Below are 17660 nucleotides of genomic sequence, written 5' to 3' on the forward strand. Positions count from 1 at the left end.
GTAGAACAGTAGAAATACCATGGGAGGCCGAAGGAGATACAAATACCATGTTTAGTTTACATGTCAGGTTATGATAGACATTTTATTAGGACATTTTGTTTCTTGAAAGCTGGAAGCACTATTAGGTTACGTGCTTTAATCCATGCACTTACACATGAATCATGTGCTGTAAAACACACATTCTCAAATAGGAACGATGTGCCTTCAATAACAAGGCATTTAGCTGGAAATTGCCTTCATTTTAGGAGGCATGGTACTGTCTGGGGAACATGGCCATCATGCCTTACTTCTGCAAGTTGACATCTGTGTGAGGTCAGTACAGAGCCCCTTGTATAGCTAACAAAATCCACACAGATTGAAATAACCAGTTTTGATCAGATAGCAAAAACTAATACAAAATGTAGAAACTTCATTTAATAGAGAGGATTGCATATTCAAGATTATCACTCGAGTACATGATATTGTATTGATGTACATTCTGGAACTAATTTCATGTCACTGAAACCAAAAGGAGTGAAGCATTTTTTTCATGCAAAATTAGCAATCACATCCTGCATAAAATGCACTATATATCAAAGCAGTTATTACACTTCATTTGCACAGTTTCTCTATTCTGTACATTTTTGTGGCATTTTAAAAAGGCATTGTGTGCATAGTTGCTTATTTTCTGTTACTGGTTAATACAGTGAAATGATGTCCTGGAAATATCATATTACTTTGGTACCAAGTGACCTAATGACTATAAATTATGTTTTATTGAATTTAAAAGCCCTTGTAAAAATCTAGTATGTAACTACCGAATATCCTGAAGCTGGATGGCTCAGAAAGTTTCTTCCCAAAATTACTACACTTCCTCTGGGCCCCTGAGATAGGTAAAAAATATATATAATGAAATTAAAAAATCATGTCAGTGTTACCTGGGCATCTAATATTTGACAACATGGTGAATGTGAAAAGCACATTCCCTACACAACCAAAGTAGTTGAGGATATATGGTTTCTAAAAGTTTGGTCTGTAGCTACATACATCTTGCAAATTGTACTATAGCAATATCTGATCCGTCCAGAGAGCAGTGTTAGGAGACATAGCTTAGCCCTGCCTTTGGGCTGTGATGCAGGTTGCGCCCCATTCTGCTCCCTAACTTGCACATGACACGTACAATGGGGGCAGGAAGGAAAAATGCCTACATGCCTCCCCCTATTTTGTATCTAGCGTGTCCCAGTGCTGGCACAATTGGTTCATTGAGCAGTCCTCACAATGCCCCAAATGCATGGGGGAAAGTGCAAAAAAATGGGCAGTTGTGGCTTTTTTTGCACTTTTTGTTGCACGCTGTGTGGGGCAGTGTAAATTACCCTTCTGGGCTTCTGGAAATTTCAGCAAAAACAGTTGAGGTTCCTCATTATACAGTGAAATGAGTGGCTAAGAATACCCCTTGTAAAATTCAGAATGAAATAAATAGTACTCTGTAGTTTTCTATTTTGATTCTTACGGTAACATCTATGCAGTATCCATAAAACCCAGCAAATTATTTCTTATGGTACAGACAGAGCCCACCTATGGAGAAACAGTACTGTGTACTAGCAGTCCATATGCAAATGACTAACCCTAACTTGTGGATAGGCTCTTCATTTTTCAATTGCCCTCACAGACCGTTATCTGGATTTCCGTTATCCAGAAAGCTCCAAATTACAGGACAACTACAGTATCTCCCATAGACTGCATTTTAATAGAATAATTCCACTTTTTAAGGAAGATTTTCTTTTACTCTGTAGTAATAAAACAGTACAGTACATTGCACGTGATAGCAACTAAGATATAATTAATCCTTTTTAGAGGATTTTATTGGATTTATTTAATATTGTAATTATTTTTTTAGTAGACTTTGGGGCACATTTACTAACCCACGAACGGGCCGAATGCGTCCGATTGCGTTTTTTTCGTAATGATCGGTAATTTTGTGATTTTTTTCGGCGTCTTTACGATTTTTGCGTAAAAACGCGAGTTTTTTGGCGTCTTTACGATTTTTGCGTAAAAACGCGAGTTTTTCGGCGTCTTTACGATTTTTGCGTAAAAACGCGAGTTTTTCGTAGCCATTACGAAAGTTGCGCAAAGTCGCGATTTTTTCATAGCGTTAACACTTGCGCGCAAAGTCACGCCTTTTTCGTAGCGTTAAAACTTAAAAGGCGCGACGTTTCGCGCGAGTTTTAACGCTACGAAAAAATCGCGACTTTGCGCAACTTTCGTAATGGCTACGAAAAACTTGCGTTTTTACGCAAAAATCGTAAAGACGCCGAAAAACTCGCGTTTTTATGCAAAAATCGTAAAGACGCCGAAAAAAATCGCAAAAAATACGAAAAAGTCGCAAAATGTTAGTTTCCAATCGGAATTTTTCCAATTCGGATTCGAAATCGTGTCTTAGTAAATCAGCCCCTTACGGTATGAAGTTCCAAATTACAGAAAGGTCCCTTATCAGGAAAACCCCAGGTCCCAAGCATTCTGTATAACATGTCCATCACCTGTAGTAGAATACTCAGCTGTAGCTGTTACTTACTATAAATGTACATTTAAAATATTACATTTGGAGACCTTTGTGGAAACGAATTAACACTGGATTGGAATTTGGCATCTCATTGCAGTCTTTAACTTTTATCTGCTGATGTAGGTAAATGTTGATTTGAAACCGATTTGTTATATACAACAAATTGCAAAGTTTGCAATTACTTTTGACCCCATGTGTTTTAAAATTCCACCAAAAAGGGAAAGACACAGATACTAAGACTAGTTCTTATTTTGTCTATTCACGTCCACGAGGCCCTTAGTAAGTAGTTTGGACAGACCACCCTGTCATTGGGTGGACCAGAAAGAAAATCCAATCTGCTAATGCTTTTTTGGTGTGTTTATTATTTGTGGATCTAGATAGGGGCCACATCTTTCCAACTTCATTTCAAGTAAACACAATTTGTCTATCTATATTGCTTTAAAAAATCAGACAGATGGTTACTAATTGGCTTTTAGGCCGTTCCACTGGATAGCCCCAAAGTTGGGTCGAAAATTGATCTCCACCTCTCTTTGATGTATGCAGTCCATTATTTATTTAGCTAGTGCCATGGGAAGTTTGCTTAACCATAACCCTACTTTCACAATGGCTGTCTGTGTGCAGCATCTCTCCCTGCATGGACTCTTACTATAGCATTGATATGCCAAGCTCTCATTGTTTGTACTGATCTTATGTTTTCTCTAACCTCAACCAGAGTCCTAATCATGTCTTTATTTTTCACAGATTCCCATTCAGAGCATGAACCTTTCCTTCACAGAGTAAACTTGCATGCCTTATATTTTCCATTGCCTCTAAAACTAACCCTGTCTTTATTTTTCTTTCCCTTCCTCTACCTCTATTCCCATTTTTCAATTGCACTTTTGTTGCCCCTTCTTTTTTGGTCATTCTCTTTTCTTCTAATATGTATTATCTTGTGGAGTGCTCTAAGACTAGCACTACAGACCCTGCTTTAAAGGAGCAGCTGGATTATTCTCCACAACATCACCACAGTAAAAAACTGTTCAGTATTCCTGAAGTAGCAGAAGAAGAAGGAGGAGAGCATTCTGAGCTCTTGCACAGAGGCTGTTCTATAGGAATAACTTATAAAACAAGAGGAGCCTTAGCTAGTGTAAATAGAATACCAAGAGCTGGTAGCCGAGAAGGTCGCCATCAGAGCCCGTGGCATCTCTCAAAGGCTAGGTTTAATGGAACCCCTACATATTCAGAGGACTTCACAACAGAAGGGAGCAAACTTGGATCTCTTTCAAGGAGCCCAGACAGTGGCTTGGATTGTGGCAGTGAGGAAGAGGAAGCACGTTGTAATTACAGGAAAGCCACTGTTGCTAGAAATGCAGCCCAGGAGAATCCTCAGAATCCTCCATGTCCTAGAGACCTGAAACAAATGCTAACACGCAGAAAAACCTTAACCAGACAAAGCAGCGTGGAGGAGGATTTTGGTGATATGAGCGCAGGCTTTGTAGATAACAAGAGCAATATCAAGCATCAGCCTGAGATGCATGAACAGCAACCATGTATCAGGGATTTAAATAACATTTCTGCCCGAAAAACAGACTTTTATCAGAAAGACCATAGGGATGCAGTTCTGAGGCCACCCCACAGAGACACAGAAAACTCTCTGGTGTGTTAAACAAAAATTCCTTCTGTCATCTGCTTGCCAAATTAATTCTTCCTTCTCTTTCTTTCTTTCTTTCTTCCTTCCTTTTTTATTTGCTGTATCCAGTCTCTGGGATCTCTTTGCTGTTTACCTCTAATTCATCATGCTTTTGATTTAATAATCCGCATTGCTTCACAGGCTTTGTACCATGCCAAATCCTCATTCATTTGCTTGTAGCTGCAAGGGTTAGTCTTGTTTTTGTTTGTTTGTCCCTTAAAAAAATATCATTGTCAACTGCAAATCTTTCTATTTTTGTTATTGTTTGTTTCTTAAAGGACAACTAAAATTGAGTTTTAATTAAGGGTTAGCTGAAGGATGAAATGCATAGCTGTTTCAATGTAAGGAAAGGTGTATATATGGAAGTCAATTTTTTGTGAGTACCACTATCACCTTAATAGTTATGTCTGTTGTTTTTAGCAGGCCGTGTAAGTCAGTTTGTCTCTTATTCCTCTCTGTTCTGCTGTGATAATGGAAGGAAGTCACCTGATTAGAAAATTTGCACTGCAAAGGAAACCTGGTTTCTCCAGCCTTCTTACACATTACAGGTATGGGATCCATTATCCAGAAACCTGTTACCTAAAACACCCTTTAATAATAAACAGTTCCTTGTGCTTGATCCCAAATAAGGATCAGGTTTAATTGATATTTGAATGAATTTTTAGTCTTAAAGTATGAAGTTCCAAATTGTAAAAAGACCCCCTCACCTGGAAATCCCTAGTCCTAGGTATTCTGGATAACAGGTCCCAGAACCTGTATCACATGTCTTAACATTTGCTATTTTATAGTTTGTGTGTGTGTGTCTGTATGTATTTATTATATTTAACTTTTAATTTAGACCTATTTAAGAAAATCTCAAAACTCAGTGACCATTGCAGTTTTGCAATATGAGGTATTTATGGTGTTCAAATGCTGATAACAACCCAGGACTCAAAAATCATAAATTATTCTGCTGTGTTTTTTAGAACTGCTGCTAGCCCACTACACCTAAGAGGATTAACTATAAGATGAATCCATTAAGATATATTAAATGATGAAAACTAGAATTTACTATGCAACGCAGGAATGACGCATTTCCATTCTACTCTGTTGTAATTTAGATTTCCCAACTCTTGGCCACTCTCTGGCATTGTAATTTACGACTGCGCTAGAAGACATTTTGAGGTTTGTGGTGGCTTGGATATAAGTAGCCAGTTTCTGAACAGCCATATGAATTTTGCTTTCCTTAAGTGGTCAGGCATGATGCAAGAGCCCTTTTGAGAAAAAAAAATGTTTTTTTGGAGTACAGCAAAGAATTTGGACAGATCATGCCAAAACAGCAACAGCTGTATGCTCAAATGCAAATGCCAACAGCCAGTCATCCCCAGGAAAAGAGAAACTGCATCAGGACTTTCCCAGGGGTATAAATCACTAAACATTTATCTTGGCTATTTGTTTTTTATGATTCTGAGAATGACTTTTTATTATTTGATCACTTTTTATTATTTGATCACTATTCGCTATAATCGTGGTCAGGGCATATCTCTTTATATGGACGGCCCTCTGTTCTGCTACCAATAGTTTGGAGAATATAATTTAATGTTTGGGTACTGCCCTTCATATATATCCCTTAAATAGACTAAGGCTTAGAGTGGAAAGCTGTTTCGGCACATTATATAACACTAATATTTCTATAATAATTAACCCCCTTACTTAAATAATGGTAAATTGTAAAATAAAATGTGTGTTTTCTTAGTAATAATATTATTGCTGCCAATTTTTTCAGACAAAAACACATTTTTTTCTTGTGTCCACTGTGAAAATGTATTCATTTGAAAGTTTTTCACCTGATTTTTCTTACAAGATACAACAATTTTTTTAAATGGTAAAACAGTTTTGAAGACTTTATTAAAGGAGAAGGAAACATATAAACTAAGCAAGCTTTATCAGAAAGGTCTCTGTAAATCTAGCCATAAGCACTCACAGAAATGCTGCATTGAGTCCTCTATCAAAAGAAACACAGGATTTCTTGTCTTTTTTGTGTAAACGTGTATTTCGTTATCAGACTTGACCTGGGGCCAGAGTCTGTGCAGCTCTCTCCCTTCTCCTGCTACCCCCTCCCATAAGAATGCAAAAAAATTCCCTCCCCCTCCCATCAGAATGTGTGATCTATGCTGCCAGCAGCAGGAAACTATAGAAACCAAGCTAAAATGGCAGCTGCTATCTTAAACAAACAGAGGGAGCATCTAGGGATGTTTACTCAGGTATGGTAAAGCTTTCTGCAGAATAAATATAGTGTTCTAGTTTGCACTAATTTGGCTAATCTATTGGCAGTAAAATGCCAAAATGACTTTCCTTTTCCTATTAAAAAAAATATATTTTTTTGTTGCTTTTCATGAAAACAAATTGCCCTGAAAAGCTGCACTTGTAGCTGACCTGACCTATATTGTTACATTAAAAAATTACAGAAATGAACTCATAAATAAAAAATAATTTCACAATAATTAGCACTAAGCTGGCCTCATGCAAGCCAATTGCCCTATATTTGTACAATTAGTCCAAGCATGAGGGTACCGCACTTTAATGAGATATCATATTGCAGTTTTTGACCCCGTACACATGCCATTAGAAGATACTGTTCAGTCGTGTTTTCCATTTATGTATTTGAGTGTGATCAACCAAATAAACTGCTTGGGAACCTGCATATGTGCCAGCGATCATACATTTTTGAAACTACCCAATTCTATGAATTATTCAGCCCACATATAACCATTCTGTCAACAATTCGGGGTACCAAAAGGTGACCCAAATCAAGATACTGAGGAAGAACTAGACAGCTTGTGCATTGCTCTCTAATTAATGTAGCACAGAATAAAGACATTTGTGTATTTCTACAGTGGCAAGTACTCCATAAATGTGCAAGAAAATCAAAATTAAGAGTTTTATTTTGTTGTTAAAATCTCCCCCTTAGTATTCTGCCACCTCAGTCCCCCTATTGGTAGCATATGCATTAACTGCAATGCCAGCATCATTTATTTGTCCTGTTCATGCTTTCCTCTCTCTAGAATTCTTGTGTTTTTATTGTACTGCATTCATCAGTTCTGTGTTTAATGAAGCATTATTTTATGCACATTCAGAACCTGTCCCTACAAGAAAAACTACATATATTTTAAAATACAAACATCACAATTTATAGACATTATGCAAATTGTCAAACTTGCAGACTAATTCAATTATGTGTATTGTATTTGTCTTTTTCAGGTCCCTTATTCTATGTCCCATACACCACCCTCTCTCCACTATCTTATGTTATCTCCTTAGTATTTGGCTGGCTCCTGACCCACATTATTCCTCTCACTTGTGGAGGTGGAGCCAGTTACATATTGTCCTAGTGTTTAAAAAAACATATAGGCCCGAAATAATTCCTTAAGAGCATAGAGTAGCAATAAACCACCCTCCAGATAGGACCAAGGCAATCTGTCAGGACCAAGAAAGAGGCTCTTTACATTGTATTGAAAATTACATTATATTAAATACTGATTGATACATTTCCATTTGAGGTTTTACCACAGGTAAAGTTAAGACAGGCGAGGAAATGATAGTTGGTTTAATTAATGATTCATTTACTGCATGAATGCTAAGTAAAATCTTTTGGAGATGAAGCTTTGAATCATTATCTAATTTATGATAACTGGATGTTCCATTTCCTTGCCCATTAATGTACATTAAGAAAGTGCAAGCCTGGTATCATTGAATTAAATGTGACATAATTACTAATCATGCTCCTCTGCTGCTGCTTTTTTTATTTACTTCCTTTAATTTGTTCTGTTTTATTTTTGTTTTTGGAAGTGCCAGTGAGGTGATCAAACATATGATCCTCCAGCTCTTAGTAAACTCAAATACCCCATAATTCTTAGTCAAACAGCAGCTGCAACTCTGCAGTAGCGTGGAAGTTTTAATGTGCCTGTTTTCAAGTCTGTAGTTTGTAACTCCAATGTTACCAACATTTTCATATGGTTTTCCCTTCTTCCCTTTTTTTTAAAAAAGGCTGCTAAAGCCCCACATGGAATGGATGAGCAACAATGGACACATTGCTTACTGTAATAATTATTTTGTCTGTAGATAATTGTGTCCCATGCCAATGAATAGTCATACCTCAAAAGTTGTTCAACTAATTTCCCTATCAATGTGTGCATTCACAGATTGTGCCAAAAAGCATGCTCACAAATCACATAACCCAGAATATGAATGCAGAAAATTTACCATTTAGTCTATCTAGTCTGCCCATTACATGTTACAGATTTTTTTTAAGAGAGAACACTAAGGGGCCCATTTACTTAATCAAGAACTGGCCGAATGCGTCCGATTGCGTTTCTTTCGTAATGATCGGTATTTGGCGATTTTTTTGGAAAATTATTGCGCCTTTTTCGTTGCCATCCGAATGTTGCGTAAAATCTGGCGATTTTTTCGTAGCGTTAAAACTTGCGCGAAAAGTCGCGCCTTTTTCGTAGCCATTCCGAAAGTTGCGCAAAATGTTGCGATTTTTTCGTAGCGTTCGGATTCATTCAAGCTTCAGTATGGTGACTTTTCTTGGGCCAGGTTGGAGCTGCAGGGTGCCATTGAGTCCTATGGGAGGCTTCCAAAATCATGCTAAGTCTGAAAGTTTCGCCCGCCGCTTACGAGCGCTCAATACAAAAAAGTCGCGACAAGATACAAGCGAATCATAATGGCTACGAAAAACTCGTGTTTTTTCGCGAAAATCGTATTGGTAACGAAAAACTCGTGACAATTTCCGAAAAGTCAAAAAGGCGCCGAAAAAATCGCAAAAAATACGCAAAATGTTCGGTTTCCAATCGGAATTTTTCCAATTCGGATTCGTGTCTTAGTAAATCAGCCCCTAAGCATATTCATTGCCACATACATCGGGTGGGGGGGTATCGGAGGTATTCATTGTCATAAAGCTGTTGGGCTGGTGTAGTGAGTTGGGTTTATAAATACCAAGTATTTATTTAATTAATCTAAATGTCTTCATCACTCGACAGGCTAAAACTAATTTCATTGTAGATATGCTTCATATTAAATAATGGTCTGAGATAAGAGTCTATGTAGGCAGACATTGGTCAACATAAGATTTTTACCTTGTGTGCCTTTCATTTATTTCTAGGTTTTTCTACTCATTATTTTTATGCCGAACAGACCACTCCATAACCTGCTCTGCAAGTACAATAGTGTAATGCCAATTGTTCCATGTTATTGTTGAAGTTACTTCACAACAAACTCAGGCACTGTGATCTTTCTTTATACCTGAGGTGGAGGTCCTGTTTGTTTAGACTGCCTCATTTTGTTTCCTAGGCCTTTATAAATGTGTCTCCATGTTCTGTGTAGGTTACCAGGAAACTAAATAAAGGATTAAGGAGTTAAATAAAAATATCCCTAATTCTGTGGTCAAGCTAAAACGTGTGTTTACCTGTCTGTGTAAAAGCAAGCTATAATCTTTCAGCTAACCTTTCAGTTAAACGCAAAGTTTGGTTGCCTTTACAGCTTCTTGCTTTAAGCTATAGTTCATGGCATAATCTTAAAACATTATCTTACAACAGGTTTTTGATTGCCTCTCCATTTTATCTCTGTGCTCAGCTTTTAGGTAATCACCCAACGTTAAGTCGGACAGATCACCAGACACGAAGGTTCTCTCATGGCAGTGCAGCTCCTCAAAGACCCCGACCAATGATGGTTCCTTCTATTGGTTAGTTGGATTAAATGCTGATTCAGTTTCACACGGTACCAATCTGAATGCAATTTTCTAAGCTTTGGTATATTAATGCTGTAGAGACAAATTTGTACCCTGCCTACATACTTTATAAATGTTATATTATACTGTAGATGTGTAGCCGGACTGTAGGCTTATGTACTTGCTACCAGTTATATATATGAAGTATATTTTTTTTAATATATAAATATATGAAGTTCATTTTTCAACACTGTGCAAATCTTCACCTGGCAACCAATCAAATATTTATTTTTATTCCTGCAGCTGCTGGAAAAAAATGTAATCACTGATTGGTTGCTCATTGTTTCTGCCCATGTATAAATCTGCCCTATTTTAATTAATGGGCCTACTTTGATTTTAACAAAACCCTTAGTATAGTTCATAATAGTAAAATAGTAGTAGAATTCTTTAAATAAAGACATCCTAACTGGTAGTTGTAAAGAATGAGGTTGTATGGACTAGAACAGGGTTTGGCAGCCTGTGTCGCTGAGCCTCATGCCAGGTTCAACAGCTGCACTGCATATGGTCTGAATAGGGACTTACGTTGCTTAGTCACTGAAACGGTAAAAGATGGCACTACTTTTGAGTACAATAATAGTCAGTAGAATTGTGAAAACTCACAGCATGTTTTTTATATAAAGTTGCCAAGAAACAGAACTTGCTTTCAGAATTAGGTTTGCTGAAACTCAGCATAATAAATATTGTATCCACATAGAGATAAAATAATATGGGCATTAATTCAGTATAACACACCTCTACATTACATTGAGGTGTTAGATCCCTTGTTGGTTATTACCTGAAGTTATTACCTTAGAATTTAGTTTGAAATTTAGTTTGAATGCCATCTTTGAATTGAAGATAAATTCAATTTAAATACATCTGATTGAAGTATTTCAATTAAATTTACGTTAAACTGACAGTGACACCAGTTACTATAAAGGCAAACAAAATTGTTCAGTGCGTTTTGGTTTACTTCGTAAGCCATACCGAAGGGTTGGAAAATGTGACTAGTACCACCAAACTTGTGCAATTTAATGCCCATCAACTACTAATGCCTTGCTAGATATTGATATCTAATATTGGTATACCTACCTCCTTTGGGCACATGACATAACAGATGAGAATATACTGCCTACTAACTCTCAATAAGATGGGGCATTGTTTTTGCTTATGCCCAAATTAAAAGGACAGTACATAAAAATACAAGTTACTGTGTCTTGCACTGATATGGGTATTGTATCATTTTAACCAAAAGCATACACTGTTAATAAATATTAATTATCTTTATGTTTTTTAAGGGGGAAGATCACCTTTAGTGATTTACTTTAAATACTGTAGAAGCTGCCAAAATAAGCATTTTGTCCTATGGATTAAAGCACCCAGTCACAGGGCTTAGCAGCAACCAACTGGAGCAGTACACAGCATAAAATCAGAGCTGTTTAAGCACTACTGTGCATGGCCCATCTGTTTCACTTGCATAGCGTTAATCTTATTGGTAGCCACATTATGACAAATAATTAGGAAAAGACACAGCATTAGCGATAGTGCTTTAAGCCTCGCTAGCCTGACTCCTCCTGACTTAATGCTGTTTATTATTTTAGCAAGATGCTGCTAAATCCTTTGAAAATCTTAAGATGAACTTAACCCCTTTAGCAAAGTTCTGATGGTCTCTGTTTAAATTACATTTATGTTAAAAAATGATGTTGAAAAATAAAATGTTCCAACTTTATCCATTAACACTCCCCTTCATCTGTCTTCATTCTCATGTCAAATCCATTTCACATTTTATGTGTTTTCACTGTTTGCACTGAAGGCCTAAATGAGATTATTCATACAGGTCAGCCAAGATATATGTCAAAGTGGGGATACATCACTGATTTCTCCATTGGACTTATAAAGTGCTACTGATCTGTTTTGTTTCTTTTCAACACATGGAGTCATTTTCGGGTTCTGAGAAAGAGCATAGTTGATTTTTGTATCTTCAACATGATAATGTAGCAGCACAAACATTCTTAAATGATCTTAAATGCTCACAAATCTTGTAGAACAACTTAGCTACACCAATATAAGAGCATTTTTCTAAATTGCCAAAGGAATTGAGGGAGACATCTGGTAAACTCTACCCTATTTTTTCAATATACTGTGCTATATATATTTTTATATATCATATAATTCTATTTATTTTTTAATCTCTCTAACCCTCAAAATGAGGGCTGTATCATCTCTTTAGATACACCTAAGGCTTTTTAAAGCTAGGGCTTTAATAACCTGGTGATGTTGTTAAACATAAAGAGCATAACCATTTCATCCACTGGGTCATTTTCAGAAGTTTGTCAAAGCCCAAGCGTGTTGTCAGACTTAAACAATATTATGTTTCTTCAACACAATTTAACATGAACAAGCTGAATGCTACATATGTTCTGCATTAAGTCTGTCTTATACTTCAGCCCTGCTTCACTTGGTGGATGCCTCTTGAAGGGAAATATACCTTTTGTAGTTTTGTTCCTTAACCTTAGTCAAACGTGATATCTGGAATCCCTAAGTAATTCATGCACAGCTGTTTGGCTCTTCAGATCTAAGTGTCCTCGGTGGAGCATTAGCTCATGTGGTTATTTTGTGGCTTTGCTGTACTTTTTATTTCTAATTTTACATTTTTTCTCTAACAAAATTAGATTTTGCTAATCAGACTAAGATCATTCTTCTTGTAAAAGAAGTTAAAAATGCGCACAAACTGATTTTTTTTTTGCAGAAAGTTTTAACTCCTTGGATGGAAACACTTAAGACTTTAAAAAAAATTACATTTACATTTTTTTCTTCCTCTTTTGATAGTTCCTCACAGGCTTATATCATGCATATAAGCAAAATGAAACTCTGAGGGCCAAATGCAATTTCTTTAGGGTTGTTATTACTATAAGGAAGATTTTTTTCCATAGAAGCCCCCTACAGATAGGGCACCAGTCTCCTTGGTCCCCTATCGAAACTACAAAGAGCGTGTTTAATAGCTCTTTCCCTTTTTCTCCTTAGAAATTACAATGGACAGTAACAGTGAAGGAGGTCGTTCTCGGTCAGGTAGTGAGGGAAATATTTCACCTGTTAAAGAAGAAGCTTATTATCGCAGCCTTGGAGGACACAGGAAGTGGTCTCTGCAACCTACCAGGGTGTCTGACGATAGATACGGTATGCAACAAAAACTTCTTCCTGCTTTACAATCCAAGAACGGTCCAGAATTCCTCAAGGTTTTATGTCTGGTCAAAAATAGGCCTTAGCTTCTGTCTAGAAGCACATGTTTTCTGCCAGGTTACAGTAAATGAGTTTAAGGCCTCTTTTTTCTATTATTTTTCAGTCATATGTAGCAGAAAAGCTCCTCGAACTCAGAACTACTCTAGCCAGGACATAAAAATTGGTTCTGGCTTGATGTAAAGCCTTGATCAATTCTGCCCTCTGTTTAATGTGCTATACAAATAGCCAACTGCATGCAGTATAGCATGTGTATGTGGCTGACAACATGCCCTTTCCTTCATAATCAGGTAAGTTTTTTTTTTTAGCTTAGGTTATAGAGAGGTAGGGCAGCACAAATTTTCATATCTGTCATTGCCATTCCGTCATACTGTATGTGTTGTTTGGCATTTTACTGCATTTGCATGCACCTTCTTCCATGGCTGTTTCCCATTTTGCTTAACAAAACGTTTATGAATATGCGCAGAAATGTACCAATGCTAAATGCTGCATAACTGACATGTTAAGAAGCAAAAAACAAAAATGTGGTCGCAGCTTTAAGCCCAAATCAGTCTGTCAGTTACATGCAGGGGAACTGTTGCTGTTATTGTGGATGTTTAGTTAATTTGTTTAACAAAATGTTTTTTTCCCAAACACTTGTTTATGTATTTAACAATGTATTTATAAGTTCTTTTGCAGCTGTAACCAACACACTCATGCTGTGAGACAGATTTCCCTTGCTCTAACTGGCTGATTCCACCATGAGTCAGCAATTTGCAATGCATAACTAACTACTGACAACTGGAATGGTTGGGCGCTTTGCAGTAGAAAAAATTGTGAGGTTGAGGAAGCACACTCATGAAGCATTAATATCTCAAAAACCATAAGAAAAGAAGAAATGCTATTCTTGAAAGAGAATTACATGAGCTGTACATGATGGTGCATATATTGAAAAGGGTCGATTTCTGTCTAACTAACCTTTGTAATGAAGATATTACTATACAGTTTTTCTGCCTTTACTTTGAGTTTTGAAATAACACTCCATAGGACATTTTAAATGACATACAAAGTACCAATTAAAAAAAAGTAGTTTTACAGTTTAAATAATTTCACGTGTTTAAACATCTCTTCAGATAGTTATGGCAGTCGGGAGCAGCTTTCAATGTACGAGGAGTCTGAGACTGATGGCGGGATGGAGGATTTTCCTGCACGGATATTTGTGGCACTCTTTGATTATGACCCAAGGACCATGTCCCCTAATCCAGATGCTGCTGAAGAGGAGCTCCCATTTAAGGAAGGACAGGTCATAAAGGTGCCTATCAAAAATTTTACCTACCCCACTAGTAATAAAAAATGTTTTATATTGATGACAACTACTATTTTTGCAGCTTTGTGTAGAATTATTCATTAGTCATTACATTTTTATGCTCGAGTCATAGATCGTTGTTGTGTCCTAGTTGTTTAAGATTTAATTGGATAATCAGTTTTTGAACAGCACCACAGTTCTTCATATACTAAAATGCTTTATTGCACACTTAGGGCATTACAGCAACATTTTGAGCCAAGCTAGGCCCTTTATCAAACTTAATAAGGAAGCACTCTCATAAAGGGCCTAGCTGTGCTCAAAATGTTGCTGTAATGCCCTAAGTGTGCAATAAAGGCATTTAAATATGAAGAACTGTGGTGCTGTTCAAAACCTGATTTTTTCTATTGGGTTCCAGTGGCAATTGGCTGGTAGGGAATGTGCACTCCTGAGAAGAAGCCTAGTTTGTTGTGCTGACTATCCTTTTTTATACTAAGATTTAATTGGATACATGAGGGCCGATTCACTAAAGTGCAATAAAAGGGGCGCTATTTATAGAATGCGGTAAATTTTTTATTGTGTCTAAATTTTCACGACTTAACGCACGATTCACTAAAAGCATACTTGCGTTAATTTACGCGTGATAGTGCATGCGTTATTTTAGTAGCGAAGACTATTTTCGTGTGGTATTTGACGGTACATGCGCTAATCAACGCCCGTGTATAAATAGTAGCCGCATATAAATAGTTGACGCATATAAATAGTCATGCGAATAAACGCACGCCATGTTAGCCATACAATGCCATATTTTGGCGCTCAAATTAACGCATGCGGTTGCGCGTAAATTAATGCATGTGATGTGCGACTTAACGCACGTGGTAATACTGTAGTGAATCGTGCGTTAATTTCCGCTTCTATTTTTACGCAAAAAAGCGTGCGATACAAATTAACGCACTTTAGTGAATCAGCCCTATGGTTTCTAAGGCAACATGTTGAAGAGCATATTTTATTCTCTTTGCACCCTTAAATGAATTCCTTATGTTTGCTAAGATAGTTTAAATATTCAATAACTGATTTATAATATTTATCTCTCACAACAATAATTCATTTGTAGGTTTATGGAGACAAAGATTCTGATGGATTTTATCGTGGTGAGACCTGTGAAAGGGCTGGCTTTATACCCTGTAATATGGTCTCTGAAATACAAGTTGATGATGAAGAAATGATGGAGCAACTCTTCAAACAAGGATTTCTGCCTTTAAATACTCCAGTAGAAAAAATAGGTAGGGACGTGACAAAATTTGTTTTATTTTTTTCTTTATGAGATGGGTTGTGCCATGGCTGTAGCGCTAGAAGCTTTCATATGGCAGTATCTTTGGATGCAGTCATCTACCATTCACTCTAAAGATGCTGTGAATCCCAACTGTTTGGAATTACCACAAACGTTTTTAAAAAGGTATATAATGCAAATATAATGGCATATTCCAAACAATAGGCTTATTGAATGCCTCTGCTTTAATGTGCATTGCTCTTTTGCTTGTTGACTAATGTTTGCCTACAAGTAAATCTCTCCAAATACCACTGTTTATTTTCTCTTCTTCACTATCCTATTTGCTAAGAAGCTGGGAAAAGTTTGCATTTTATACATAATACCAAATAACCACATTAAAGAAAAAAAAAATCACATCTGAGCCTTTAGTTTTCGCAAACATGCTTAAATGTAAAAGAAAACATCCAATACAAACTTAAAGCGTGCTTGCAGGATGAGATAGAATCCTAATGTCCATTGAAGTATACTTTTGACTGAGATTTTTTAAGAAGTAATAAACACCACTCAATTCCAAGATGAAGGTTTTCTGGAATGAAAGTAGAACTTTGAACAGCTTCATATGTTCTCCTCTTCTTTTGTTTGTATGCTTTCCTTTCCTGAAGTCAACTGTGAACGTTTCAAAGAGAGCTCTCGCTCTGTACACCGCAGATCCAGAAAGTCTAAGAGAGGTCTGTGCTAAGAAACCATAATTTATTCAAGCCATATACTAGCTGGAATAATCTAAGCTGTTCTTAATCATACTGTTCTTTGTAAGTTTAACTAATGAGCATGTTTTGTCCTTTAAGCTTGCATCATTTATACTGAAAAGTCATGTTTCTGTAGGTTCCTAACCTGCTTGAAGAGCCTGCAACATATTGTACTTTATAATATGTAGATCTATAAACAGTGAAACTGGAACATTTAGGGCTACACACAGATTACTAAAGCAGCAGATAACTTAATCTATATTTGTTGCCCCAAAGCATAAATCTCAGCAGCTAGTGGAGGGTCCTCTCCTCAGAAAAAAGTGATTTAACTTATTAGACTAAAAGGCTCATTTACGAATGCAAGAGCACACTGCTATATACTGGATACAAAGCTGCCATTGACTTGTGGCAAGTTAGAGGAACAGTAACATCAAAAAATTAAAGTGTTTTAAAGCAATTAAAATATAATGTGCTGTTGCTCTGCAAAAAACTGGTGTTTTTGCTACAGAAAAGCTACTATATAAATAAGCTGCTGTGTAGCCATGGGGGCAGCCATTCAAGCTGGAAAAAAGGAGAAAGGGCACAGGTTACATAGCAGATAACTAGTAAATAAGCCCCATATAATTGAGGTTTGTCTGTTATCTGCTAAGTAACCTGTGCCTTTTCTCCTTTGAATGGCTGCCCCCATGGCTACAGAGCAGCTTATTTATATAAACTATAGTAGTCTTTCTGAGGCAAACACACCAGTTGTAGTAATGCAGGGCAACAGTACATTATATTGTAATTACTTTTATACACTTTTATTTTTTGTCTTACTGTTCCTTTAACTGGATGCTAATTCCATTAACATTGTGTAATTTACAGTATTTGAACACAAATGCAGAAGGAAAACGTTGCACTGCTTCCTGTGCATTATTTATCAAAGCCGACACTAATTTGCATCAATGCTGGTGGATCACATACAAGATGCAGTAGACTCAACTTGGTATGCACCCACAATAATGCTGGAATTTTGGGATTTTTTTTTTTTTATTATTGAGAAAACAAGTAATTTGCTTCTAGATTCACTGTGTTCATAAATGAGCCTTTTAAGATGTGCTACTGATTTAGAAGAATTAAAAGAATGTATATGCATATACGCTATTTTTCATAAATAGTTCAGTTGTAGCCT

At 36.7% G+C, this 17660-nt stretch overlaps 1 protein-coding gene across 19 annotated transcripts in view; it reads left to right on the forward strand.

Annotated features, from left to right (window-relative positions):
- The window catches only part of rimbp2 (RIMS binding protein 2), a 199095-nt gene that overhangs the window by 169085 nt on the left and 12350 nt on the right, over positions 1–17660 (forward strand). For 9 of the 19 annotated variants that reach the window (XM_031902438.1, XM_031902444.1, XM_031902408.1 and 6 more), the window contains 6 exons: positions 3477–4175; positions 9822–9930; positions 12979–13131; positions 14304–14482; positions 15588–15756; positions 16406–16471. In XM_031902438.1, coding sequence (XP_031758298.1) covers positions 3477–4175; positions 9822–9930; positions 12979–13131; positions 14304–14482; positions 15588–15756; positions 16406–16471 — 1375 coding nt within the window. 19 annotated transcript variants of the gene reach the window in all.

Source organism: Xenopus tropicalis, chromosome 1 (assembly GCF_000004195.4).
Source record: "Xenopus tropicalis strain Nigerian chromosome 1, UCB_Xtro_10.0, whole genome shotgun sequence".
NCBI classification, from domain to species: domain Eukaryota; kingdom Metazoa; phylum Chordata; class Amphibia; order Anura; family Pipidae; genus Xenopus; species Xenopus tropicalis.